The sequence below is a fragment of the Lissotriton helveticus genome, chromosome 3_1 (assembly GCF_964261635.1).
Source record: "Lissotriton helveticus chromosome 3_1, aLisHel1.1, whole genome shotgun sequence".
Taxonomy (NCBI): Eukaryota; Metazoa; Chordata; class Amphibia; order Caudata; family Salamandridae; genus Lissotriton; species Lissotriton helveticus.
Genome location: NC_136061.1, coordinates 1554544260 through 1554571237, shown reverse-complemented (window position 1 = coordinate 1554571237; position 26978 = coordinate 1554544260). Strand labels below are relative to the sequence as shown.

Below are 26978 nucleotides of genomic sequence, written 5' to 3'. Positions count from 1 at the left end.
CATCATTTAGCCTAACAGAAAACAGAAATTAAGAGTCCACCCGACTCTGGAACATTGGTAATCTAATTGGGACTACAGTGCAGAAAATAAACAAACTAAGAACCACCCCAGGGCCCATCCATGAAAAGAAAAGCAATGCACAACGATAATCCATCAACTATTGACTGAAAAGTGAATACAGCGCCAGAGATGGACAGCTCGCAGAGATTAGCCTCAACCACACAAACACATGGTAAAGGGCGAGTGGACTCCATGCGTCAAACCCGGTCATTCGCTTAGGTCTAATGGAGCAGGAGTCCCCGAAAACGCCCCAGTCGTATTCTGGTTACAGTGCAGAATCGTATGTCGAAAGACGGAGTGTCCCCGAGGACACGTTGTACAGAATGCTGTAAGGCAATGGTCTTCAAACTGGGGGGCGGGCCCCCCTAGGGGGGCCCCTACTGATCCCAGGGGGGGCGCCAAGGCTCTGCCCAAAAGAAGCATTTAGCTGATAACAGTGCTTTGTTTTCAGCTGACAAAGAGCGTCACAAAGCCGCTCTGTAATGGCCCATCGCTTACATGTTTTGTCCTTTATATTCTAGCTGGGAGAAGGTGTCAAAAGGGAAAGGACTCCAAATATTCTTCAAACCACTCACCCCCACTTCTAATAGTCACAAGGCAGATACTGTACATGTATCGTACGGTACAAGTAAGGCCTGCTTGGCCAGAATAGTATGTTTGGCAATCATGGATTTGATTGCATTTTTAAAACGTTAAGAGAACATAACTGCAATGTTTAATTATGTATAGACATATTTAAACATTGCCAATTTAATAAAATATTTTTTAAAAATTATGAGGGGGTCCCCGATAATTTTTTCCACCCACTGGGGGGGCGTGGCATTAAAAAGTTTGAAGACCACTGCTGTAAGGCTTTTTCGAGCCGACCTTTGAATGCGCTCTTTCTGCACTTTGCAGTCCACTTGCTCCGAGATTGATTGGCTGATAATTGAAAATTCCTATTGAAATTCTGTTTTGCACCTTCCCGGTGTTGCGTCAAAACGCCGAGGTTAAGCTAACCTGTTAACGACACCATGTGGCCCTCGAGGCACGCGCGCCCAGGAGCAGATCACCTGACATGACGTAAGACGTACGGTCGGAGCATACGCCATGGAGAAGTGAACAATGAGCAGAGAAAAAGTTGTCGGCTCTAAATATGGCCACTATCCCAAAGACACGCTGCCCACTCTCAGTTTGTAACCTGTGGTAAACCAGAGTGCACTGATCCGTGAGAGCTGCAAACCCCCCCCCCCTCGCCATCTATGGGTACAACAGAGGACAACGAGCACGTCAAAGATTTTGTCTCGATTTTCTATTAGTTATTAATATTTGAGAAAAAAGAAAAGCGAATTCATTAAAAAAAACTATACCACAAATTATTTAGTTTCTGTACGCTTCAACTGAGATATCACAGCTTTGCCAAAGAAAATCATAAGTTAAATGTTTAGCGGATTCATCAAAATAAGGACATTTTTGAAAAAGAGAAACAATCTTCTCTTGCAATCATTTTTCAACGGCGATAAGCTTACTCTGATTAATTTCCCGAGAGAGACCAAGGAGCCATAGCTGCGCGCAGTTATATTACTTTTCTTAACCTACATAGGACAGAAACATCAAATCCTTTAAATAAATACAATTTGACATCTGTTGGTTTTGTAACAACTACACGTACAGGTCCTTTAAGGAAAAAATACTTCTGGGCTCTTGCTAAAATATGCACCAAGCTGTGTGCAAGAATTTTGAGCTAACACGTTGAGATCTATATCTTATTTATGCACAGGATGTATTTTTATAACAAAACACAAGTGAGGTGCCAGAAATGGGAGAGACGCGCCCCTGAATTTGGCATTTAGGTCTCAAATGGCAAACTTCCCTATCCAATTAGTTGGAAAACCGCACTTTTTAATAAGGACTACGATTCATGTTCACAGTGCCTAAATAAATACCCATCAGCCATCTTGATTTCAGATGTCAAGCACCAACCCGAAAACTGTGAAATAGGTAAAGGTGTAATAAAAAGAAAATGTCAGCTGCAAGTTTTCTGCACAATTGCCCGACTTCAAGTTGGCTTTCTCATAGGTTAGTTTAGGGTGCCTCATCTTACAACCACAAACAAAAATGGCTGCTGAGTGCTTATTTTCACTAGATTATGAACTATCCTGAACCTAAACATCGGGGGTTATAATACATAAAGTGCTCTGAAGGTGTAACTGGTTAATGCCCCTGACCAAGCAGCGCACTCTAGTATTACAGGTGGGGCCATAACCGCATTAGTGGACATTTGTCACCTGCACAGTGAAAGTTGGACTGGTGGATTCAAACAGCTGGTCCACTTTTCACGAATGCACTGTTTCCACTGAAGGCGTGGGTTTACACCTGTACCAGGAACAGCACATTTGCTGTGATACGCAGCCCTGTCCCAGTCTACACCACAGCACAGAATGGAATAGTGTGCGGTTTCTTTAATGTGGCACTGGTCTTTACACAAAATTTGCAGTTTCATCTAATTCAGGATGACACTTTAGCAATGCAAAAAAACGCATTTTTGTACCCAGTCTTGGGTTGATTGGGAACTTGCTACTTTTTGCTACATATCCTCACTCTAGCGTTGTGATGTTTTTACGCGCTATGGCTTGGATACCCTTTTTGCAGCTGCACAGGCCACACATCTAAGATAATGTACTCCCAGGCACTTACATGTGGCATCCAGTTGTGTGACACTAATATAAATTATTCCGTGGTCATTTAAAAACAATATTTTCTTATTATTTACAGTCATCGAATCAATTGTGACAATACCATCTGCTTCGTATATGGTGCTTACTAAGACAGCTTTGCCAATGAATCCTACAAAAATACAGCCGTTATTATGGCAGACCCTGCTAGTAGAGGGGTGGGCCTTAAACATGCAAAGGATTGCATAGAACCACAGACAGCGTAATAGCTACTTCCCAGTTTGCTCGCATGCACCAACCTCTGCTCTTAGGGGAGTACCCTGGCTATGTTGTTGCTGAATGTGGTGTGCGCAGAAGTGTGAACCTGAGGTGGCATTCTGCCCAGGTCATCAGCGAGCCAGTCCCAGTTTTGTATCCAACAGCACTACCAAAGCTGGGGCTCGTTAGTTTCCCTTTCTCCATTATTAGTATTGCCCGCAAATCCCAGCATGCTCGGTGCTGTTGGCTCAAAGACCAGGAGTAGCTGAAAGTCACACTTGTGATGTGGTCCATTGACCGCTATTTGTGAGCAGCTTTCCCTCCACGACCCAGAAGGCTTGGCTTCCTCGCCGGTTTCAAGGGTAAGCCCAGAAATCTACTGCAGTTTAAATGGGTGAAGGAATAGATACACAAGAACTGCTAATAAACTCCTTCAATACTATTCCTGTATTTTTAGAGAGGACAGTGGGGTCTTGTTCAACGAGGGGACAAGGTAGCAGATCCTGGAAGAAAGAGTACGAAAGTTACAGGCTCACTCTGGGCAGAGTCAGTGCGGAGTTCCACCTTCACATGACCGACAACATGGACGCCGGTGGTTCGTCATCATAATTATTCCTTATGAACCATGGGGCAATAGTCTGTAGGTTTTCAGAAATTGCTAATAACAAACTAGCTTTAAAACACAAAAACATTAAGGCAGGTGGTAGCTTGCCTTGGGATTATCGCTGCATTATTATCTGCACCAGGACCACATTTCTCAATCTCATGCTTCTATTCACTTATGCGTACCACTCACAGACGCATTCTACTTCAGGTCTTTCCGCTGTCCTTGGCCCACCACCAATCTGATGCACTGGCATTTCTACAAATGTACGCCATCACAAAAGCTTCCATAGCACCTGCCTTGGAAGCTAAATAACAAACACATTTTACCTAGTGGTTTTCTTTTTAATTAGAAGCAATTCATAATGCCCCACTGCTTGTTATCAGACAGCTGCATACTTCCTTGTTTAAGGTATCTGCGTCTACTCAACACCACTGAGTTGGGAAGTCATTGTTTTCAATGCTTGAAGTGTTGGGCAGCATACGTTAATTAAATATTATGAGATCACAGTAATTATAACTAATAATAATAAAAAGGGACTGCTACATTTCTCAATCTCCGATCCTCTTCTTTACAAATCGAAAGTTTTTAACTCGTGAAAGAAGCAGAACTCCACGACACTTAATAATTCAACTTCATAATCTTCTAACTGCTGGTGCATTCATTTAATTAGTTATACTATGTCTCTGTGCATCGTGGTAAACGGACGCTATGTGGGCCTATTTGCTTCTTGAACGCACTCACAATTTTAACTACTGTATTGTACAATTAACTGTCGACAAAAGATGCACACAAAAAAACCTGTCATCAGGTGCTGAAGTCATGCATTTGATTGCTTTGCTTGACGGGCAAGTTGATTTTTTTATGTGTATATTTCTGTTGACGAAAATGAAAGGGTTTCATAAATGGTGAAATTCTTTGGTTTTATGAAAATAGCAGAACAGGTCGTGAAAAGGAGGAAAGGCATGCTTGCCTCCTGCTGGCGCCTGCATGAAGCGGGAACGAGCCGTGTTCCTCGGATTCCGAGAACACGCACTTCAACCGCCTCCCACAACACCGCTTTCCATTTCGGGGCATTCAGTAAAGGTTATATTCTTTAAAAAGACCACTCCACCCGCTGCAAGGAGGCCAAACATCTTGTTCCGCTGGAATGCCAGCGAGGCGCGGCGCAGAAGTGGCTGTGGGGGCCGCGAGGTATTATGGGATTAGTGGGCTAATGGCGCGTTACCTTGGCAACCGTTTGTTCCGCCACCGAGCTGGGCCGACGTTGGCGGGCATCGAGTCGAGCCTCCACGGGGAAGCTGCTCCGGTGCGACTTCAGCCTCTCCACCAGCAGATAGTAAATGGCGGCGAAGTGGTTGTAGCTCTTGTTCTGTAGGGACTGGGGAGGGGAGGGAAGGGAAGAGAAGGAAACAAAGTGCGTGAAAGTGCAGCAGACAAGGGTGTAACACAAAGCTCGCCCCCGTCACATGTCCCACTTATGCCCACGATGTTCATAACCATGAGAACACAGGCCTATGTATATGAAACACAGGTGTTTTTGACTTAGACATCAATGTATCCAAAAATGAGCTTTCAGAACAGTGTGCAACTTTCTCAAATACATTCCACATATCAATGGTGAAAGATTATGGCACATGTGCATTCAATAGTCACTGACTGACTTGGTCTTGATCATAGAATGTTCTAGAAGTTAATTAAGCAACATTTCCAAAGGGGGGGGGGGGGGGGAGGGGGCAATCCCACATAGTTCTGTCAGAGGGTCCCAAGGTGAAGCCGAGGGGCCTATTTCACCCCTGTAAATAACTACCTGGGAGTGTCCCCCTCCCCCTCGGATAATACTGTTAAATTAACTTTAGGAACATTCATTGAGAGCGCAGGTCACTACATCGAAAAGTGCCTTTACCATAGCAATGGGAGGCACTTCCATCATTTGGTGAGGCAAGAGACCTGAGCAGTTGGGATTCTGAGAGGATGCTGGCGGTAGCCCACTCCAAGCAATGGTGGACAAGGTTCCAACCGATCACCCTGGATTATATTTTACATCCGCTTTGGCTTGTGAATCTGATGCGCAAGAGGTGATCTGCCCTGGAAGAGACCAACTGCTGAAGCATGAGGATGCAACTCTGCCAATTATTCCTGCTTTAGTGCGGAATGAAGGAGAGGAAGAAAACTATTTGTGCCTCAAAGTGTTCGAACTGTAATGCATGGAGTGCAAGATCAATGAATAGAGTAGAAAACAAAACCCAACGATTGGAAAATAAATGATGGAAGAACATAACAAATAATTCGAACAGTAAAAAAAAAAATACGTTTACACGTGGCATCATGCCACAACAAATGTAAAACAAAAACACAAAACCCCCCTTACAAAACCTCCTTCTACACAAAAAAACATTCTTTTGAAAACCACTAACAATAATCAAAGAGCTTGTCTTTATTAACTCTTATGCCCTGTGCGTCTGCCTATGGGGGTCATGGGCAGCGTGGTTTGGCAGGTGGGTGTTGGTCATGCAGTACGATAGAGAATACTATTATAGAAGCTGGGCGAAAAATATTACTAGGAAAACAGAAAGTTACTGAAAAAAACAAGTTAGAGTTAAGTTATGGTTGGCATTGGTTAAACACCTAAACAAATGTTTTTTTTAAAAAGCGTTGAAATATAGTTATAGTGAAGTTATTGTTATAAACTAACTTATGAAAACCATTGAAATTCACCAGTTATAGTTTGCTCTACAATCCATAACTCACACAACAGCCATAAACATCGTAAAATGCACACCAAATTTATTGCTTTTGACCTCACAATATTTCTATCAATACACAACACTTAAACGCATTTATTAAAATATTAACACATACACAAATCAATAGGTAACATCACATTCATTGCAGCCTCATTCACGTTGTTACTGATAATGTGGATAAGGTTAGTTAGAACATTTGTGATTGCATCGGTTTCATCAAGGATGAGGATAGGAGCATTGCTTTGCCTATGGTGTCCGATTTTTGATTTGCATGGCTGTTGTGAGTTATGGATTGAGAGCTAACCATTACTCGCAGATTTCAGTATTTTTTAGGTCTGGTTTTTTTGTAACCATAGCTTCATTTTAACTATGCTGTATGTGGCTATTACACGGTGGCAGGCACCACTATTCAGTTATACATATGTTAGTCAGAATTTTTATTGGAAGACATTTTTTTTATTTTTCTGATAACTTTGGCATAGCTAAATGAATTTTCACGAAACATTACAAAAAAAGTTCATCCACCCGAGCTTCTTCCTGGAAAGATGTGGGGGTGATGTGTCAAGTGAGGCTGAGAAAAGTGTGGTAAGTCCCCAAAAACTTTCACAAGCAATTTCCATTGGGAATTTTACACAATACAGAAAAAAAGGCTGAACAGAATTACAAATTAGGCAGGAAGCTAGACACTTTCTCAGAAAATATGCTTTTTGTGATGGGATGTAAATCTGTTCAGACATTTTTGATAAATTAAAGTAAAAAAAAAAAATAGAGATATCTAATGTCATGGCACTCCTGAGGGGGTCTGCGATACTGGAATTTAAAATAAAGCATTCTGACTGGGTGGTACCACAGGACTGAGGCTGGTCCAGCGGGACCCAGGGCTCTGATTGGTTGGTGATACATGAACAGAAATGTTATGGCTGCTATTACAGGACTCAGTCCCAAGTCCTAAAAATGTAATTTTAAAAAACTTATTTTGTTTGTACAGTGCTAGAATTGGCCCCCGAAGGGTATCTCTGCGCTTAAAGCAGAATGAGGAGAAGCAGTGGTTCCTAGCAGGTTTAGCAGACACAGAATAAGAAGGTCTTAAGAAATTTTCTGAATTTCAGATGTTCTGAGCACTGTCTTAGAGAGAGAGCCCATTCCAGAGGCGAGGGCCGAGGTAGGAGAGGGTTTTCCTCCTAGTCTAGCTTTTCTTACATGAGGTACCACCAGAAGATGTTTAACGCTTGAACGGAGAGATCTTGGGGGTGCATAGGGTAGGAATTTCTCCAAAAGATAGGAAGGGCCCAGGTTCTGCAATGCCTTGTGGATGGTGCAGCTAGTTTTAAATTTAATCCGTTGGCGGATAGGAAGCCAATGCAGCTTTACAAGGAGGGAGTCCTAGGTGGAACATTCAGGACCAGCCATGCTGCCGTGTTCTGAACTACCTGCAGTCTGCTGAGTAAGGCATCATTGGCAGAGATCAGCAAGCCATTACAACAGTCCAGGCGGCTGAATACCAAAGCCTGGACTAGAGTTTTGCGGGTAGAACCAAAGAGTAAAGGGAAAACTCGACGGAGTAGGCCTATTACATGAAAACAGGAGCCAGCTATTTGGGCAATATGTTCCTTCAGGCTGAGTGCCCGGTCTAGGCGAATGCCCAGATTTTTAACTATAAGCTTAGGAGCAGGATAGGAGCCCAAATCAGTTGGCCACCAGTCTGGGGCCTCTCCAAATAGCATTACCTCTGTCTCTCCACGTTGAATTGCAAGAAATTATTTACCATCCATTGTGATATGGCCCTCATCCCATTGGAGAAGGCCAACTGGACTGTAGCCGTAAATTTGTTAAATGGGAAAAGAAGCTGAGTATCGTCGGCATATGATATGGGAATGAACCCATATGTCCTCAGGAGACTGGCCAAGGGAGCAATATAGATGTTAAACAATGTTGGGCTCAAACATGAGCCCTGAGGTACTCCCTTGGTCAGTTCCATAGGAGCCGAATGATACGAGCCAAGATTAACAATCAAAAAATTGAAAAATATAAAAGGGCATGACAGAGATACCCTGACCTTTTATTTACACCTTGGGGTTGGAAGGACAATGGGGCCAACATTTAAAAAATATAAAATAAATAGGTTTTCATGGTCCTCCTGTTGCATCCAGTATGGCCCCCACTGCAATAAAAAAACCAAAAGAGCTACTGTGGGGTAGAGGTCTGTAGGGCAATGTACTCTTGTGGGAGGGTAGCTCCCAAAAGAGGAGAGCTGCCTGCTGGGGATTGGACACAAGGTCTGGCAGAGCAATCAGGCTCTGCAAGACAAACCGCGCCATGCACGGGCTTCAGCTATGTGCAGCAAGGGGTTGGGCACAGATGTATTGTAATAAGGTTTCACATTACGTCATTAAAAAACTCACAAATTCACTGGAAATAACCAAGGTTAAAGTGAAGTTATACATAGGTCTTCTTATAAAAAAAAGCTGTTTAAAAACACAAAAACCAAAAAACACTTAAAATCACCAATTTTATGTAACTGACCTAGGTCTAACCTGCACTGCTTATTACATCACTGAAGACATCTGAAATCCATGGCGGTGCAAGTTCTACTTAGGTAAGTTAATTAAAGGGCGAAATTTAGTGTTTTGTTTTTTAAACCATAGTTTTTTTGTAATTAGAAGACCCACATATAACTCCACTTTAACCTTTGTTTTTTGCTGTCAATTTCCAAGTTTTTTTTGCAACGTAAGTTAAAATCTTATTGACGTATAACTCCACTTTAACTTTTTTCTTTAATGAACACATACATATATAGATCTCATTATAATATACTGGCGTTCGCCATTAGGTAGTTCTAGTTAGGACCTTGTTTCCATAGGAAAATTGTTTTGTTTTCCTAATAACTTTGAGGCAAGCTCACAAAATTAAAAAAACTAATTTGCCACTCACTTCCGCTGCTGTCAGGAAAGTTTCAGGGCGACTAGTCAAACGGAGGCCAAGAAAAAGGAGAGTCCAAAAACGAGTTTTCCTCATGCAGTTTCCCATAGGAATTTTAGACGACAACAGCCCGAACCGATGAACAGAATTACACCAAATTTGGCAGAACGGTAGATCTTGGTACAGAAACAGCCTTTTTCATAATTTGATGTAAATCCGTTCAGTAGTTTTGGAGTTTATTTAAGAAAAAAGATTTACTTATATCTAGGAACACGGATGCTCCAAGGATCCCATAGATCATGATCTGAAGTGGTCAGAAGTGGTGGCAGCCATTCTTGGGACTCGGGAGTCAGCCCGAGTCCCAAAGAAACAGGAAAAAAAACAGAAGGGGGCAGGGTAGGAATGTCCTAAACGCCTAGGCTTGGTGGTAGGATCCCACAGGGAACCCGCCTGGGGCCAAAGACGTTTAATTTTTTTTTTTTTTTTAATTGCTGAATCTGTTGTGAATTTTTTAAAAAAAATCAAGCGCTTGTTTCTTTTTAATGACTTCCAGGGTGGGCCAGGTCTCATGGGGCTAATCAGCAGTGTAATGGGAGCATGAGTGGTCCCCCTTCCCAGGACATTTGCGGCCCGAAGACCCCTTCCCACGGGGCCCACACAGATTACTAATGGAGAGGGCCCCCTACCCCGGCCAATTTTGGCCTGGGGTCCCTATCCCTAGGGCCCAGCTGCAATGTCAAAAGGGAGGGTAGGCTGCACCGCCCCACTTCTGTAGCCATTAATGGCCATTGCGACCCCATCCTGCAGATCCAGCTTCTGCTATGTCACAGGATGCACATCCTCAGGTCATAGCGGTTTCCCTACCCGCACTGGTGCAGGCAGGGAGACTGGTTTCTGTTCTTATTCGCTGGAGCAATTTCAAAACTCCAGCCAAGCGAGAGCGAACACAAAGTCCACTCCAAGCTGGAAGTAACTTTAAAAATGCTCCCGGTAGCGGCGAGTGGACTTCAGATTTGTTTCCCTGCCCGCATTGATACGGCAGGAAAACAGATCTGAATATTGTGTGCCCTGCTCCCCTTTTAATGATTAGCCGGGAGCAGAGGGGTTGGGGTCCCCGTGGGAAATCTGCCCGGGAAGGTTTGCTGCATGGTCCCCCCTCCCCCTTTGATCCTTCGCCAGACTCGGGGGCTGGGGTCCTCAGGGCACATATAGGCCCAGGGAGGGGGGCTGCCTGCCTCCTCCCCCAATTGGCTGGGTTCCACAAGATGGGGTCCCCGGGACCATAATCGGGCTGGGGGAGTGCCTTCCAATGGCTCTCATCAGTGCCTGTTATACATAACACACCTCTCTCTCTCTATATATATATATATATATATATATATATATATATATATATATATATATATATATATTCACTGAAAAAAACATAGGTTTTAGGGAAAGTTATAGTTAGAAATTAGCATTTAAAAAGCCTTAGAAATTTGCTGAAAAAAACATAGGTTTTAGGGAAAGTTATAGTTAGTTGGACATTTCACTTGTACAAAACCAGAGAAATGACCCCATTATAGTTAGTGCAGCGAACTACAACTCGCGCCCCGCAATGCACTGCTGATGACGTCACATATTACATCACTCATGACATGGTCAGTGACATCACTTTCGACATCATCCAGTGACTGTGTTTTTGTAAAGTTTAAATATGTTTAATATATATAGGAAAGACGTATTGAAGAATGAGTGGGTTTATAATGGTCTGAATGGATGATTTAGTAGGTGCGTGACTGACTATAAGTGAGGGATTAAACATATCTTACTGAATGCATGGGTTAGTGACTAAACTGTGTGAATGTCTGTATCCGTCTGTCTGTTGGTGTGTAAGTGGCTGCATGGGTTAGTGAATAACCAGATGATTGTCTATATGGGTTATTGATTGGTTGTCTGAGTATCTGTATGGGTGCCTGAGTGTGAGGGTGGGGTGTGTGTGAGACTGTGCATAGATGTGTGAGTGGGTGATTCACTGGGTGCATGGTTTCCAGAGTGCATCTGTGATGGACTGTATGGGTGGGTAAGTGTGTATATGGGTGTGTTAATGAGTGACTGTACATCTCAGTGGTACATGTGTGAGTAACTACATATGTGAAAGGCAGTATATATGAGTGTTGGAGGGAGTATATAAATGTCTATAAGTGAGAGATTATGAGAGTGGCTGTATGGATGAGTGTGTGCTTGTATCAGTGATTGTATAAGAAGGTGCTAGTATTTGTACGAGTAAGTGAGCTGGTGTGTGTATAACTGTATAGGAGAGTAAATGGCAGTGTGATTAATTATTTGCATGACTGACTAGGTGTGTGAATTCCTCTATGGATGAGTGGCGATGTACGAGTGTCTATATAGGTGTATGAGTGCATATGATAGTCCTGTACTGAGTGACCATAAGTATGGGTGACTGCACGGTTGAGTGAGTAGGTGTGTGTGTGTAGACCTAAGAATCAGTGAGTGGGTATGTAGTTATTGGTGTTGGAGTGTCTATGGTTTTGAGAATGGCAGTCTGTAATTTAGAGTGGGTGTATCAAAGGTTATATTAGGGTGTGAGAAGATGCATCAAATTATCACATGGATGATGTCATCAGTGATGTCATTTGAGATGTCATCAGTGATGTCACTGACCATGTCTTGAGTGATGTAATATGTGACGTCATCAGCAGTGCATTGCGGGGGCGCGAGTTATAGTTCGCTGAACTAACTATAACTGGGAATTTCTCTGGTTTTGTGTGAGTGAAATGTCCAACTTACTATAAATTTCCCTAAAACCTATGTTTTTTTCAGTGAATTTCTTAGGATTTTTAAATGCTAATTTCTAACTATAACGTGCCTGAAACCTATGTTTTTTTCAGTGAATTTCTTAGGATTTTTAAATGCTAATTTCTAACTATAACGTGCCTGAAACCTATGTTTTTTTCAGTGAATTTCTAAGGTTTTTTAAATGCTAATTTCTAACTATAACGTGCTTGAAACCTATGGTTTTTTTCAGTGAATATCAATGGTTTTTTAAAAACTAATTTCTAACTATGCTTATAAAGGTAGGACGTGAAGAAAGAGGGAGAAAAGCACAGAAAGAAGCAAGACAAATGCTGAAAGAGTCAACAGAAGTCCAGAAAGACGAAAAAAGTGCAGGAAGAAGCAAGAGATGAGCAGAAAGAGGCCTTTTTCCAAAATCATACTGTGCCCACAACTTTTTCAGACGGGTACTTGTGGTAACTGACTGACTAACCAGGCCTAGAGCCAGTGCTATGCTAAAAGACACTTAGAATACAGTGAAAACACCTACACACTAGGCAACACTATGCGTTGGGGTACCCCTGTGATTAGAATGAAATCCTCTGTAAGGCCCTAGTATATAATAGGGAAGGGGGATTAAAACTACCTCTTAAAACGCACCACGGGCGCATTTGCACAGTGGTGAAGGGAGGGGAGGCCTGAGGTGACATGTGTCCAAACACACCCTGTGGAGTGTTTCAAGTTGGGGAATTAATTCTCCTTCAATCCTGAGGGTCCCTGGGCTCCAACTAGCCCACTAGGTACCTCCAGTAAGCAACACAGAGCTGCGTTGCAGAGAGGTGTAAAAAGGGGCGTGGGTGGACCACCTTTCTCTGCAACACAGGCTTGTGGCGCTTACTGGAGGTACCTGGTGAGCTAGTTGGCCCCCAGGGGCCCTCAGGATTGAAGGGGACTTAATTCCCCATCTTCAAACGCACCACAGGGCGTGTTTGCACACATCACCTCTGCCCACGCCCCCTCCTTTTACCAATGTGCAACGGCGCCCCGTGGCACGTTTTACATTGATGGATTAAGTCCCCTTGAATCCTGAGAGTTCCTGGGTCCAACTAGCCCACCATGTACCTCCAGTAAGCACCACAGATTTGCGTTGCAGAGAAGTGGTCCGAGGCCATGCCCCATTTTACACCTCTCTACAATGCACATCTGGGTATAGGCAGATGTGCAAACAGATATTACACCAATGACTGCCTCTCTGGCGGTAAGAAGCTCTCGAAGTAGGGTGAACCTCAGCTTTTGATAGCCTGTTTCAGTCTCTAGAATTCGGTACAGCTAATGTGCCTAATAATTCGGGGTTAAACATCCTTGAACATGAATGTCATATACTTTAATACTGGAGTGTCGGCATAAGTTAAAGAGACTCAGAACCATGTCAGATATCCAAGGTTTACACGTCTCACCCATTTACAACCAAATCCTCTGAAAGGGACACATTTAAATTGAGGTTATCTAGAAAGTCTGATACGGATGTGACCCTCCCGCACCTACGCTGGACACCACCGGTTCGATACTGCACATGAACTGCTCCGTACTCCTGGACGCATTTTGTCAAATAAAATGATGAGGATTAAAGCGCGAGCAGATACTATTGTTGCCTAAAATTACATCCAACTGATCGATGACAGGCTATTTATGACTAAAAATAATTCCCTTCCTTCCTGTTCACCACTTCCCTTGAACTATTTATTGAGCCATTACCGTGTCCCTTCTGAGCCTTTTCTTCGCAGACTAAACCGATTAGAGCCCTTTCATTGTTTCTCTATATGTTAAACTCTCCTGTACTTAAGTTCATTTTGTTCCCTATCCCCCCCCCCTCTTTGGTTCGAAGACGGGATTTTTTCTCTCATGGACGCCCAAAGGTAACAAAGTGCCGCCGATTTACAAAAAAACACATTAATTTACAGCATGTTTAACGAATGCATTTCGTAGTTAACAGGTGAAACTGGCTGGTATGCAAGTATGATTCTGACATGCAACTTCTTTCCATAGGATACATATCGCATATGAGCACACCAAGAGTGCTTGGGGTAAGCACAAAGTATTAATTTTTACTTTTTCTTCGTCAAGGACAAGCAATTGGGTTGGAACTAGACAGTACACTGCACATTTATTTGGAGGCATTTTGTGACGTGACAAAGGTGAGTGTGAACCGCACTCTTTCCTGTAACAAGGTCAGCAACCTAGCCGCTGCGTCACGTCATGAGAGGTCGAAGTTCGCCGGCAGCAATGTGGCCAGCCTCGATCCCCGACGATTTTTTTAAATCAGAAACAGCACAGGGGGCCAGCATGACGCAACGCTATCGTTTTGAAGATAACCAGTGTCCTGGAGACACCGTGCGTAACGTGCAGTTATATAAGCTTTAGAAAAAACACACGTGTGCAGCTGGAGTCGACATGTCCACGCCAGATACGGGGGGAAAGGCTGCAGCTTGCAGATCTCTGGAATACCGGACCTATCGTGTCCAAGAGCCCAGCAAAAAATGGACGGCCGAGTGAAGACCCTGCAACATGCAGCACTCAGTGCAAATGACAAGGGAAGCCCGCAAGGTCGGACTGGCCATTTATGCCGTCGGACAATTTCCCGGCGGGGGCGCGTCAGGGGTGACTGAGCTGGGCCATTGGAGAACGGCTGAGCTTTGCCACCGGGGAACAGTTCTAACTGCTGCTCAGCGGGGCATAAGGCGAGGGAGACCGAGCGGGAGCATGAAAAACAGAGGGGGGAGGTGCGCTCCTCCGTAATGTCGGAGGAGCGTCACCCCACTGGTCAGTCAGTCACAGGAAAATAAAGTATTAAAACAATAATATTTTATTTTTCTGTGATGGGCTCTGGCTGACTGCGTGCAGGGTGGAACCGGGCCATGACGGGCAGAAGTGGTGGGCACTTAGCAGTGCGCATGTAAGTTTGGCCCGTCTTAGGCTGGCCAAACAGACATGCGCACTTCGATTTTTCCGAACCCAGCTTTGTTCACAGCCAGGTTGGAGAAGAATCGCAGGTTCCTAAGCAGTGTGAGTGGAGGCCAGGCCGCACAGACCAAACCTGGCGCTGCTCTCATAGCATGAGAAAGAGTAGCACCTGGATTGGGTGGGGAGCCTGTGCCTTCCCAGAGACTGCCGGGAGTGAAGCACCGAGGCAGCCATTGGCATTGGGCGGCGAGGAAAGATTTTTCTCTTCTAATATTTTTACCCTTAATTCCCAGTCTCGTTCTCCCCCTCACCCCACTTTCTTTGTGTGGCGACCGCCACTGAGTGTCGCAGCAAGCAAGAGAGAATGCTTTTGAATGGAAAGAGAGAGGAAGGGAGCAGGGCTGGGTTTGATCAATTTTTGCAAGAGATGCTTTGTGTTCAAAGTCCGGCCCTGGACCCACATAACAATGGAGTTAGCCTGTTTCCCAAGCGCACATACATTTGTATACAACTCAAGTGTGGCACATGGAATACGTGGTTTTTCACCACGTTAGCAAATCGAGTCACCCTAGGCAAATAACTTTATTTCCTAGGCTTGTGTAGTTTTATATTAAAGAAAGCCAGCATTCCCTTAAAGAGGAAAGCTATTTATTTTTAAAAATGAAACGCTAGGAGAACGTATGCCTAGGAGGTAAATTAGACAGCTCAAACTAGGACAATTGAGTCCTAATCCCATTTTTACCCACATAATTACACTGTGTGTTCTTGGGCAAATCACTTTATCTAGAGCCCTTCTGTCAACATTTGCAGCACGTAGAGGAGAGTTAAAATCCTGAACTTAAAACAATATCTATGCATTTAAAATGCAGGAAAAGGGTGTATTTGCGTTCTAGAAAGAAATTAATGAAGCAAGGCTTTTCCATGTAAGCAGGGATCTCCCGGAATTTAACAACCAGGCTCGCCCTATTAGTAGGAAGAAAAAAAAATCACTTTTTATGTAACACCTACCCCCCTTTGAACTCCTAACCTAACACCTACCATAGCCAATATCTGCATCTAGCAAGGAGCACCCCTAGATTTATCACTACTGCTAATCCTCCTAAAAACCACATCCCACCCCAACTGATCAATACATAGTACCCCTTCTCCAACTTCATGCAGTCTTTGTTTCTTATAAAATGCGGTGCTTACGCGACATATGCTTTAGAAACACCCCATCTATAGTTCAAAATATTTTCACTGGAGTCAGTTGCCCGGGAACGTGTTATGCACCACAAGCCTATCAACAATGAACAAGGGAACCCATATAGTTGAAGGGGACCAAGGGTAGTAGTCAGTTGTCAGAGACAGTAGTCCCTTTCAAAAAAGAATACGGAAGTGTAACCACAATGCTGAAATCAGGATTGGGTCTAAATGTGTTAAATGCAGAAGTGTTACAAATGTATTATCAAGAATTAAAACCTAATTAATACAAAAAACATGAAGTGAGCTGGACGTGACGGGGTAACTGGAATCAACAGATTTCCTTACCTCAGGCATAAAATAAAAAGTGACTTGGTGGTAAGAATAAACAATCACATTAGTCACAATATCAAAGACATCTTATGCTCCGCATAAATCAACACTACAGATAGGAGTCAAGATGTGGTTGTCGACTACGTCTGGATCCCCAACAAAGGTTATGGGATCATCATCAGGACTAGACAATCAAGAAGTGCCTGAGAAGCTGCAGTGATTCGTGAGGATAAGTGCTGGGAAGGATGTCCCAGTCACAGAAGGGGAAACAGTGTCTCCGGAATTAGACAAGTGGGAATGCTTGAAAAAGTCACATAGCGAAAAGCACGGGCCCGTCCAAGATAGCTGGTGCGGCCATGGCAGGAGTGCAGGCATACCGTTTCATTCCAGCGGGAGAGCACGATGTCGTCACCACGAGATTCGTGGTGGAAACGGGGTGATAAGGATGAAGTAGCCGCCGAAGTAAGGTAGCCTCAACGCGTAATAATGGAGGTACAAGGAGGCAACATCACAACGGTCGTGGTGTGCGTGGGGTAATGCAGAGTTGTAATCCAGATCTGACAGGGGTTGTGCCGGGATTGGAAGCGGCGGGGGTCTGCAACATGCTCTCCACGCCCAGGGATCAGGAGCCAGAGCATTCCAGGAGTCCTGAATCAGGGGAAGTAACCGCAAGCCATCACTTAGTGCCTGATTACAAGTTCGGCGGTCCTCTGACTGCCAGACTAGCGGGGGTGGAAGTCCAACCACCAACGCACAGGAGGTCCGACCGCCATATTACAACTTTGGTGGTCGGACCGGCGGTCAGGGAATCACAATATGTTGGCGGTGCCGCTTCAGCACCGCCATGCATATTACGAGTTTCAAAACCACCACCTGTGTAATGGAGGTTCTTCCTGAAATTAAACTGCTGGCGGTCAAGCATGGGGGTGGTGCATGCAGGGGGGCACATGTGTTCTCCTGTGAGCATCACCCCCAGTTTTCGGCCCGGCATGGACTTCACAGCACATACCATGTTCGAAAGCGCAGTGGCGGTCCTGTGGTGAGGCCTTTTTAAGGCATACATGGGTGCCTTTGAAAGGGACCGCTGTAGGCCCGCCATGCTGTCTGCATGACAGACCACGAAAAACTCGTAATCTGACGGGTGGGCGGCGGCGCTGTTTGGCGGTCCTGGAGTGAAAGGTAGTGTGGCGGCCACCTCCAGGACCGCCAAACTTCTTATCAGGCCTTTGTATTTAAACACACACACCACCAAAGTTATACAAGAGGTGTCCATCTAGGCCCAGGAGGGCTGGATGTATGCAAGATTTCACAGAATTCCACGTGAGGTACATTTATATACAATGCATTTAAATGTAACTCATTTTTGCAGTCATTAATTATCCGGAAAATGCAGCAGTCATCCAGCCATCCGTTAGCCACCCATTAGTTGTTGTCCACAGTATTTTACCTCAATTGTTTTCTGCTGGTCGACCCCAAGACTATGCATCAGCCGAAGCACCTGCTCGTTGTACTCTCCAATGGAAGATGCATTGTCGTGTTCCTGAGGGTACAGAACGGGTCTTTGAACAGGGACGTCCACCGACATCCACTTGTGCTCTTTGATCTGAGAGATGGTCAGTCTCTTGGAAGGCTCCAGCACCAGCATCCTTCGGATCAGATGCTCACACTCTTAAGTATGGAAAGACAAAAAGGACATTAATGGCTAATTCTTGAACATAGCAACATCATATACGTTGTCAGCAGTGAACTTATCTCTGTTTACTGAAAAATATCGTGCAAACACATTTAATTGGAATTATTTTTATTGCTCTAAGTTCTTACATATCTAAAGATTAAGGTTATATGTAATGTGGAAGCTTTTCAGTTTTGTATTTGTATTTTGTTTATTTTTCAGGGAGGAGTGTCATAATGAAAAAAAACATGTTTATTATCTTTTCTTACATTGGAAAATTTCCAAACGTTCTGCAATAAGGAATCCTTGGAATAGATAGATCTCGGTTCTTGACCACTGAGTTCTCTGAAGCAGGGTTCTCTGAAGTCGGTCCTGGAGGGCCGAATCCATGCCAGATTTTTAAGATAACTACATTTATCTAAAAGTGGATATGCTAAAATATGCTTCCGGTGGAGCTACGACTAGAACCGGCTGAAACTAGGTTCCGTGCTAAATTAAAAACATACCTATATGTCAGGTAGAATGCTCGCCCCTCAGTTAAAATTCTAGCTTCCGCCTCTCTCACCGTAGCGCGGGGACACGCCGGTGTGCGTAACTCAGCGCTTTACAAATGCCCCTATTATTATTATTATTAAAAATCTGGCATGGATCCGGCTCTCCAGGGCCAACGTTGTGAGGGGACTATAGTGTTAATAAGACAAAAGACCGATTTTTTTATGAACTAAAAAATTCAGCCACCACTGGATTTGTCCATTTTGCACCTTGGCTCCCCTGCCTTCGCCCTCTCCTATGACTGATCCTCTAGTGAATTTACCACAATCTAGTCATTTCTTGGGACTCCTCCGGCAAGACTTTTCTTCCTCCACCTCCCATTCTCTATTTACTTACCCTGTCAATGGAGAAAACAGCCTCCTTTAGTGCTCACAGTCATATGGGTTAGATTGTCACACATCATACTAACATCCTTGTCACGTCCCTGAGTCATCTTTACTGGCCTGCGAGGCTAGGAACAAGTTTGTCAGTGTGTTTGGCATGTGAATGGGAGGAGGTGGCTTCCTTCCAGAGCACATGATCAGGGACTGGGCAGATTCAGATGGTGGAAGAGGCCGATGCGCAAATTACCAATTTATAAATGAGCATGGGGGAAAAGTAATGGATACCCAAAAGCAAGCAGAGGAGATGGGGTTTTAGGGTGGGTCATTTGGTGCTTGTTGAGGGGAAAACATGCATTCAAACCATAACTTAACCACGGTGGTACAAATGTGGGAGGAAGTGCAGATGTACTATACAAAGGATAGGGAAAATTTGAATGCTGTTAAGCAGTGGTCAGAGTTGGGTTGCAGTGGGCAGCGGGTGTGGGAGCTCTCCCCCAAAAAGCTGCGAGCAAATTAATGTCTTGGGGAAAGTATTTGAAGGTAATCACAGATCCACTTAAGCAGGCTTTAGTGGATAATCCCAAACTGATTGATGGACGTCCTACACTAATTTGGGAAACAAAATAAAACATACTCCAATCTACCCAGATTTTGGTTTTAACTTTTCAAAAATTCCAAACATATTGGCCATTCGTAGGTCTATCAAATGAGCATCCACAAGAGAAACATTAAGCTTTCAAACATGTCAGAACAATTACGTCACTATGATGGTAACCACAGCTACGAAGGAATTATATATAATCAATGGGGAAGAGCAGAGGAAATACACCTGTAATTAAGATCCAAACTTTTATGAGGAATCGTACCAATAATTGACGCAAAGTGGCAGATTTTACTCAAGTATTAATTAGTTCCCATCAAAATAGGTAATTTTAAATGCCATCCTTTTTATATTAAGAAAATAATTATGGATGTAATCTCTGCCAAATAATAGAGGCTTCATGGGAAAGGAAATATCTCGGTGTGCATTACACTGAAAACAAAGGCTGTGGCTCGATAAATTGGGCCTAACAGAGGAAATCTGCCAGCAATCAATGCGCTCGCAGCAGAGGACTAACGCCCACAATCATTTCTCCAAGAGACAAAGTATGTTATCATCGAATGCCCACCAGAGAAAACAAGTGCGGATTGATTTATCCCACAGGAAAGACACTATGTTTGATGGTTCATCGCGGGCACAATGAGATGCTCTCACCATTTACCTGGGAAATCCAACACCGAAGCGGATAGCCTCCCCTAGGCTAGCCTGCTACACTCTCGCTCTCTCTCTCTTGCATGAGCAACTGAGAAGTGATCACTGGCCTTCCTGGATCATGTCTGGTCAGAGGAGGGAAAGTGGGGGATGCGCTACATGCTTCCCACCCCCAGAGAGGTCTAGGTATGAGTAATTCTTGGATTATCGTTCCATCCTCCACTGCTGCCACCGTGTCTACAATTAAAGGAATTCTCAGAGCAGCTCTAAAGTCTGCTGAGGAAACAGCATTTATCAAATGCACCAGGGCTATCAACATCAGCACCAACATCCAGGGGCTGGAAAAATCTAGGCGGGAGAAGAAAAGCCCTGCTAGACAAGACAAAGTCGAAAAAAATCTGAGGTTCACAGTCCCACACCCACATTTTTCTCTCCGCCATTACCAGGAAGCAACTTTCATGGAACAGTCCACCCTTGCTGTGATCGATAGCTGGTATTTTGGGTAATAATTTGAATGTAAAAAAAAAAAAAGACTGAATAATAGAATGCATATTCCTAAGAAATTTATTGAATTGTTCATAAGAGGCAACCCGCTACGTGTGTTGGGATTATAGGTAAAATAAAATGTATACAAGTTCTGTAGTTACCTTCGGACATGAAATAAGGTATTCGAAACCTCCCTTCCAAGACCCTCTGTCGTAGAACAGGCAGCGTTGGTCCGTCAAAGGGCAATGCTCCGCACACCAGAACATAAAGCACCACACCCATGCTCTAATTGCAAAAGAGAGAAAAAATACAGACAGAACGCACAAATAAGACTACAAATGAGACTGTTCTACCTGAGTTTCTATAAATAGGTTTACGACTTACTTATTACAGGCACAGTCTGACATCAGAACGCCTCTTCGATAAGAAGACTATCACTACTCGCTAGTAATAAGGGTTTACACGCTAGCAGTAATGCCACAGTGCCACCTACGCCACTCATTGCATACAGCAAACAGCTTCCCTTTTCCTCAGAAGCTATGAAAGAAATGTCTCGCGGCCGCAAACATTATTTGTCCGTGACCTGGAAGCAGGGATAGAACAAATAAAAAAAACTTTGAAGGAAAAAAAAAACGAGCTCCTACGTGCTGTAGCTTGGCAGACTGTGCTTTGGTGCCTATTTCCCACCACCTCCCTCACACAGGAAATGCGTGCAATACTCGCTCACAGCAGCCCCGCTGGTTTGCAGTGCTGTGCTACAGCCGGTCTCTCTACAGACCGGCAGAACAAGCAGCACACCGAGCTAGGCTGGTGCGGCAAGTGGCCTCAGATCCTGGAGAAGTCAGGACCTGCACTTGTAGACTAGAAAATAATAAAAAGATCACAGTGGCAGAACTTGGGCTGTGTGCAACGTGTACCCCGAAGCCTACTTTAATGTTTTTAAGGTAAAGGCGCAAACTATAGAATTATTTTCAGAGGCAGGTTATTTAACGCTCTTTCAAATAAAGTTTGTACTCCGATACAGTTTATTTTGTTTCCGATTAGAAACTGCTATTCCACTGCTGACATGTAACCACAAGCTGTTGTAAAACACTTACAGTTTCCAAGGATTTTAGCAAACTTTCGAAAATTGCAAATTTGGACCTACAATCCCGGGAAACACCTGGCACGTAGGAAACCTTGGACCATATGTTAAAACAAATAAAATACTTCCAGCTAGCTATAAATGAAAAGGATACTGCAAGTCACCTTAGAGTTCTCAGATCGTATTAAGGCACTTGGCCAGTGGCCACATGGCTCTATAAGGCCACTGAACATCTGTGACCTGCGATAACCTTCCAATGCACAGTTGGGGTTACTTTATCCCATATATTACTGCTGGAAATTTTTTGGAAAGGGTGAAGTCTCTCAGCTTACTCCCTTTGACCCGAGTCTGTCTGATGTGGTACTCTTTTTCCTTACTCCTTCAAGACAGAGGATCGTGATGCGGTAACAAGATGTATATCAATAAATGAAAAGAGCGTACTATTTGAGAATCATTTACTAAGTCATCCACACTATTTCTTCCTTATTTGCCCTAGCTAGCAAATTTACATTGTACATACCCAGATGTCAAGCTGTGGTCCCTCATACTGCTGTCCTTCAAAAACTTCCGGAGCTGCATACGGGGGACTCCCGCACCACGTCGCCAGAGGTTCACCAGCTGTATAAAAATTCCCAAATCCAAAATCTGTGGTGGAAGCGGAAAGGGAAAATATAGCTCAATTCTTTGTTCACAAAATATCCCATTTTCTCTTCATAAAGTTGATAATAATTTTCCAAAGCAAGATATTGGGAACATCATTTTGGCAGTAAACAGATCCATGCGTTGGAGAAAACTTCACTTTAACATTTCCGTCTGTATTGATCCATATTTATTTTCTGTACATGTTATTGGTAGTTATCTTTATTTATTTAGTGTTTTGAGAATTAATGAAGTCGTAAAATGGTATAGTGAGCCGTAAAATGGTATATGTTCATCTTTATTTAACTAATAAATGTGCACTCAAAACTTTGATGTCTGTAGCATTTTAGCAAATTAAACAGTCAAATATTACAAAACCATACACCCAAAAATAAATATTAGCATGCTACTTGAAATATATGTTAACATATGCCTGTATTTAAGGAAATATCCTTTTTTTAACTCCCCAAGCTATCCATCTGCTCAGCAGTTGGCCTGGAATTGATAAAGGTCTCTCACAAAAGGTTCACTTTCTGTATTTTACCGCTTTTAAAAATAAAATAAATACAGGAAGTAAACACATTGTTTTCTGTCTGCATTTGTCTGTAAAGATCAGTAAAAATGGAAAACTGGAAGCCATACTTATATTGTCCTAACCAGGAAGCAAGGAAAAACAAACAGAGCTCGACATGTCATATAATAAAATTAAGTCAGATGCTTTGTTTAGACTTTTTATTAGGAGTTTATACATATAAAATATTGAACAGGTTACACTACAGCAGGGCTTGAAATGGAAATGTATTAGTGCAGGCACTGTCTGTTTCAGAATACCTGTCTGCATCTGGGTAGTGTCAGTACTCTCCCTTTAAAAGCATTGCACTCACACAGAGAGGTGCAGGTACTCCCCCCTAACAAATGAAAGAAGTGCAGGTACTTGGTAACTGATGATACCTGCCTACTTAAACAAGTATTTGCAATGCAATAGGTCTCGCATTAATTACGTTTGAGCTATTGGCACTGCTAAATATTGCAACACTAATTGCAACAAAAGTCTATAAATTGGAGCCAAAAACATGTGTATTTATTTTTTTAGCAATGGTGGCATGCTGCGCTTTAGGTGAATAGGTTTAAAAGTAAAGTGTGCCACACTGCGATTGCCACATTAGTTAATTGTGGATGCGTTAACAATTGATGTGTGCACTGATGGCTGGTGGTGTGCATGCCTGTAGAAATTGTGCACTGATGGCTGGTGGTGTGTGTGCCTGGTGGAAGTGTGAACTGCCGGCTGGTGGGGTGTGTGCCTGGTGGAAGCGTGCACTGACGGCTGGTGGTGTGTGTGCCTGGTGAAAGCGTGCACTGACTGCTGGTGGTGTGTGCCTGGTGAAAGCGTGCACGGACAGCTGGTGGTGTGTGTGTGCTTGGTGAAAGCGTGCACTGACGGCTGGTGGTGTGAGTGCCTGGTGAAAGCGTGCACTGATGTCTGGTGGTGTGTGTTTGTGCCCGGTGAAAGCGTGCACTGACGGCTGGTGGTGTTAGTGCCCGGTGAAAGCGTGCACTGACGGCGAGTGGTGTTTGTGCCTGTTGAAAGCGTGCACTGACGACTGATGGTGTCTGTGCCTGGTTAAAGTGTGCACTGACGGTGTGGTTGTGTGTGTGGTTGTTGTGTGTGGTTGGTTGTGTGTGTGTGGTTGGTTGTGTGTGTGTGGTTGGTTGTGTGTGTGTGGTTGGTTGTGTGTGTGGTGTGTTGTGTGTGTGTGGTGTGTTGTGTGTGTGTGGTGTGTTGTGTGTGTGTGGTGTGTTGTGTGTGTGTGGTGTTGTGTGTGTGTGGTGTTGTGTGTGTGTGGTGTTGTGTGTGTGTGTGGTGTTGTGTGTGTGTGTGTGTGTGGTGTTGTGTGTGTGTGTGTGTGTGTGTGTGTGTTTGTGTGTGTGTGTGTGTGTGTGTTTGTGTGTGTGTGTGTGTGAGGCAGCCAACCACCCTGCACCAGATGCTGAAGGCAGCTAGTCACTTTGCATCACTGCACTGGCACGATGAGATGCCATTTGCTGAAGGCAGCCAGTCACCCTGCCTCGTTGCACTGGCACGATGAGATGCCAGCTGGTGAAGGCGGCCAGTCACCTTGCTTCTCTGCACTGGAATGATGTAGGTTCAAAAATGTTATCACTTTATTCCTCCCTGGTGTCCCCTCAAGTCTTTCTTCCATCCCCATCCTCACCATGAGAGACTGAAAGACTGAGATGAAATGAGTGACTGGTTGAGAAAAGGACAGCCTCTGCTGAAAGGAGGGATAGAATGACGAGAGGAGAGATAGCCCGTGTAGTACAGGATGGCAGTACCACTAGAAGACAGTGGCAGGAGGAGTCCACTAAGAAGCCGAGAGCTTCTTGTGAAAGGAGGAACGGAGTGACTCGGAGAGGGAGAGACAGCTCATGTGGAGGGCAATTAGGAGAGACTGAAGGGGTGAAGTGAATGGAGGAGACCGGTAAGAAGCAGAGACTCTAGTTAAGGAAGGGACAGGGTGACTAGGAGAGCGAAGGGACAGGGTGACTAGCAGAGCACAGAGACAGCCTGGAGTGGTGGTGGGGAGCGCCACAAGGATAGACTGGAAGGCTGAGATGAAATAAGTGAGCAGGTTAGAAACAGAGAGCCTCTGGTGAAAGGAGGGGCAGGGTTACAAGGAGACGGGAGAGACAGCTGCGAACATGCACAACTAGTACAATGATACAGTGACAATATACCAGACATTGTTTAAACCTGTTTTTTGTGTGTGTAGCCAATCAATTTTAACTCCAATTGTAGTAAGGCGGCCTTTATTTATCTTCTTACTAAAAAGCAAGTCTGCTCCGTAGGCCAATGGACAAGACTGCTTGTTTTATAATTATTTTAAAGAGTTACTTTAGAAAATGGGAAATGGTATAAGTGAACTGTCACAAACGCCATGTGGTATATGTGTTATTATAGGGCCGATAACCCAAGAAAAAATGTTTCAGTATTTTTTTTTTTCTGAGTAGTCATAAAATTGCCAGACTGAAATTTTGGAAGAAATTCCGTTTTGTTGAAGGTCAGAATATTTTCATGCTAACATTTTGGAAGTGGTAAGTAAAAACAATATTGGGAATTCCATGTTTAAGTAGAATCCTGTCGATCTATGTTTTCAGGTCTTTGAGAGTGAAACTAAAGATAGGCAGAAAATTAACTATGCTCTATGCAGACATATGTGGCAACCTCTTCAAAGAGGTTTTTAATTTGCGAGCAGTGGGTGCTGTACAATCATAGCCTTTGTGCTACTCCTGTTTAAAATATTGAGGGACACCAGTGCAAAGCACCAATCCGAGGGCTGGCTGTAAAATGTATGCAGTGGTTGTGTTGTGTGTGTGTGTGTGTGGGGGGGGGGGGCAGTGATCTACTACGCCTTTGACCTATACTGCCAAGGTTTCCGGACCTTTGACATGAGCAATAATGGAGAGTCTACAATGATGCACTCCACATATGCTTACCATATGCTTACCATTTATCTTCTGTCTCAGAGAACCCACCACCAAAACTGCTCTCAACTTACACTCTCAAGGACCCACATTTCTCACTTGTAAACAGAGAATTCCTGGTCCTTAAGTCCCCCACAAAGGGGAACCTAAGGACCAGAGTGTTAACCCAGCAAGGGTCAGAGGGACCAGTATGTGCATGCCAAAGTGTGAAAAAAAAGAGGCAAGAGCTACAGCAGCAAGAGTAGTAATCTTAAGAGGTGGGCAAGCCACTGAAAGCTCAAGCCAGGCTCGAGCTTGAACCCTAGCTCTATCTCTGCTCGGGGTCCTGTTGTAAACTGGAGCCCATAACGTGGAAAGCTTTCATGTGGCTTTGGCCTGCCACACTCACTCTACCCAGGATGTCTTGTTACAGTGTCAGCCCATCATCCTGTGATTCTGGGAAAATCACTTAATCTTCCTGTGCCTATAAAAAAAAAAATGTGACCTTGTGGGATGTAACTGGTGCTCGGGTCCAGTTTGCACTGTATAAGAACTGCAGACAAATGTACAAAGAGGTCAAAACAAAACTGAACATTAAGAAAAGACAAATGGATACTAAGTTAGTAACTGATTTCTACAAAGTGATACCAGCAAACCTGGATAAAATCGTGGCTTTCCTGCTTATGTGTTATTTTAAGTAAATACTTTATTTCACTAAAACATCTTTTTCTTGATTATCGCATATGAAAGTACTGTTGAAATATGTGAGTCCAAACGAACAAATTTACAAAGATCTATTGCGTTTGATTTAATAAACAACAGTGTTACTCTGATATAAATCGGGCCATCATCAGGATTACATGACAAATGGCCTGCCTTCTTAGTTCACTAATGGTTTGTATTTAAAACCTATCACTTTTAATAAGTACTTGTCAGTGCAGTGCTATAATGGGATGTATCAAGTCAAAGCTTCCACGTGGTACAGCAATACATTTTTTTCTGTTTTGAAGAG

At 43.8% G+C, this 26978-nt stretch overlaps 1 protein-coding gene across 2 annotated transcripts in view; it reads right to left on the bottom strand.

The window, feature by feature from the left end:
- The window catches only part of SIK2 (salt inducible kinase 2), a 428969-nt gene that overhangs the window by 69050 nt on the left and 332941 nt on the right, over positions 1 to 26978 (bottom strand). For both annotated transcript variants that reach the window (XM_078682308.1, XM_078682309.1), the window contains exons 5-8: positions 22386 to 22510; positions 20943 to 21066; positions 17944 to 18164; positions 4805 to 4957 (exon numbers count right to left, since the gene is read on the bottom strand). In XM_078682308.1, the coding sequence (XP_078538434.1) occupies positions 4805 to 4957; positions 17944 to 18164; positions 20943 to 21066; positions 22386 to 22510 (623 nt within the window). The remainder of the gene's footprint in view (positions 1 to 4804; positions 4958 to 17943; positions 18165 to 20942; positions 21067 to 22385; positions 22511 to 26978) is intronic.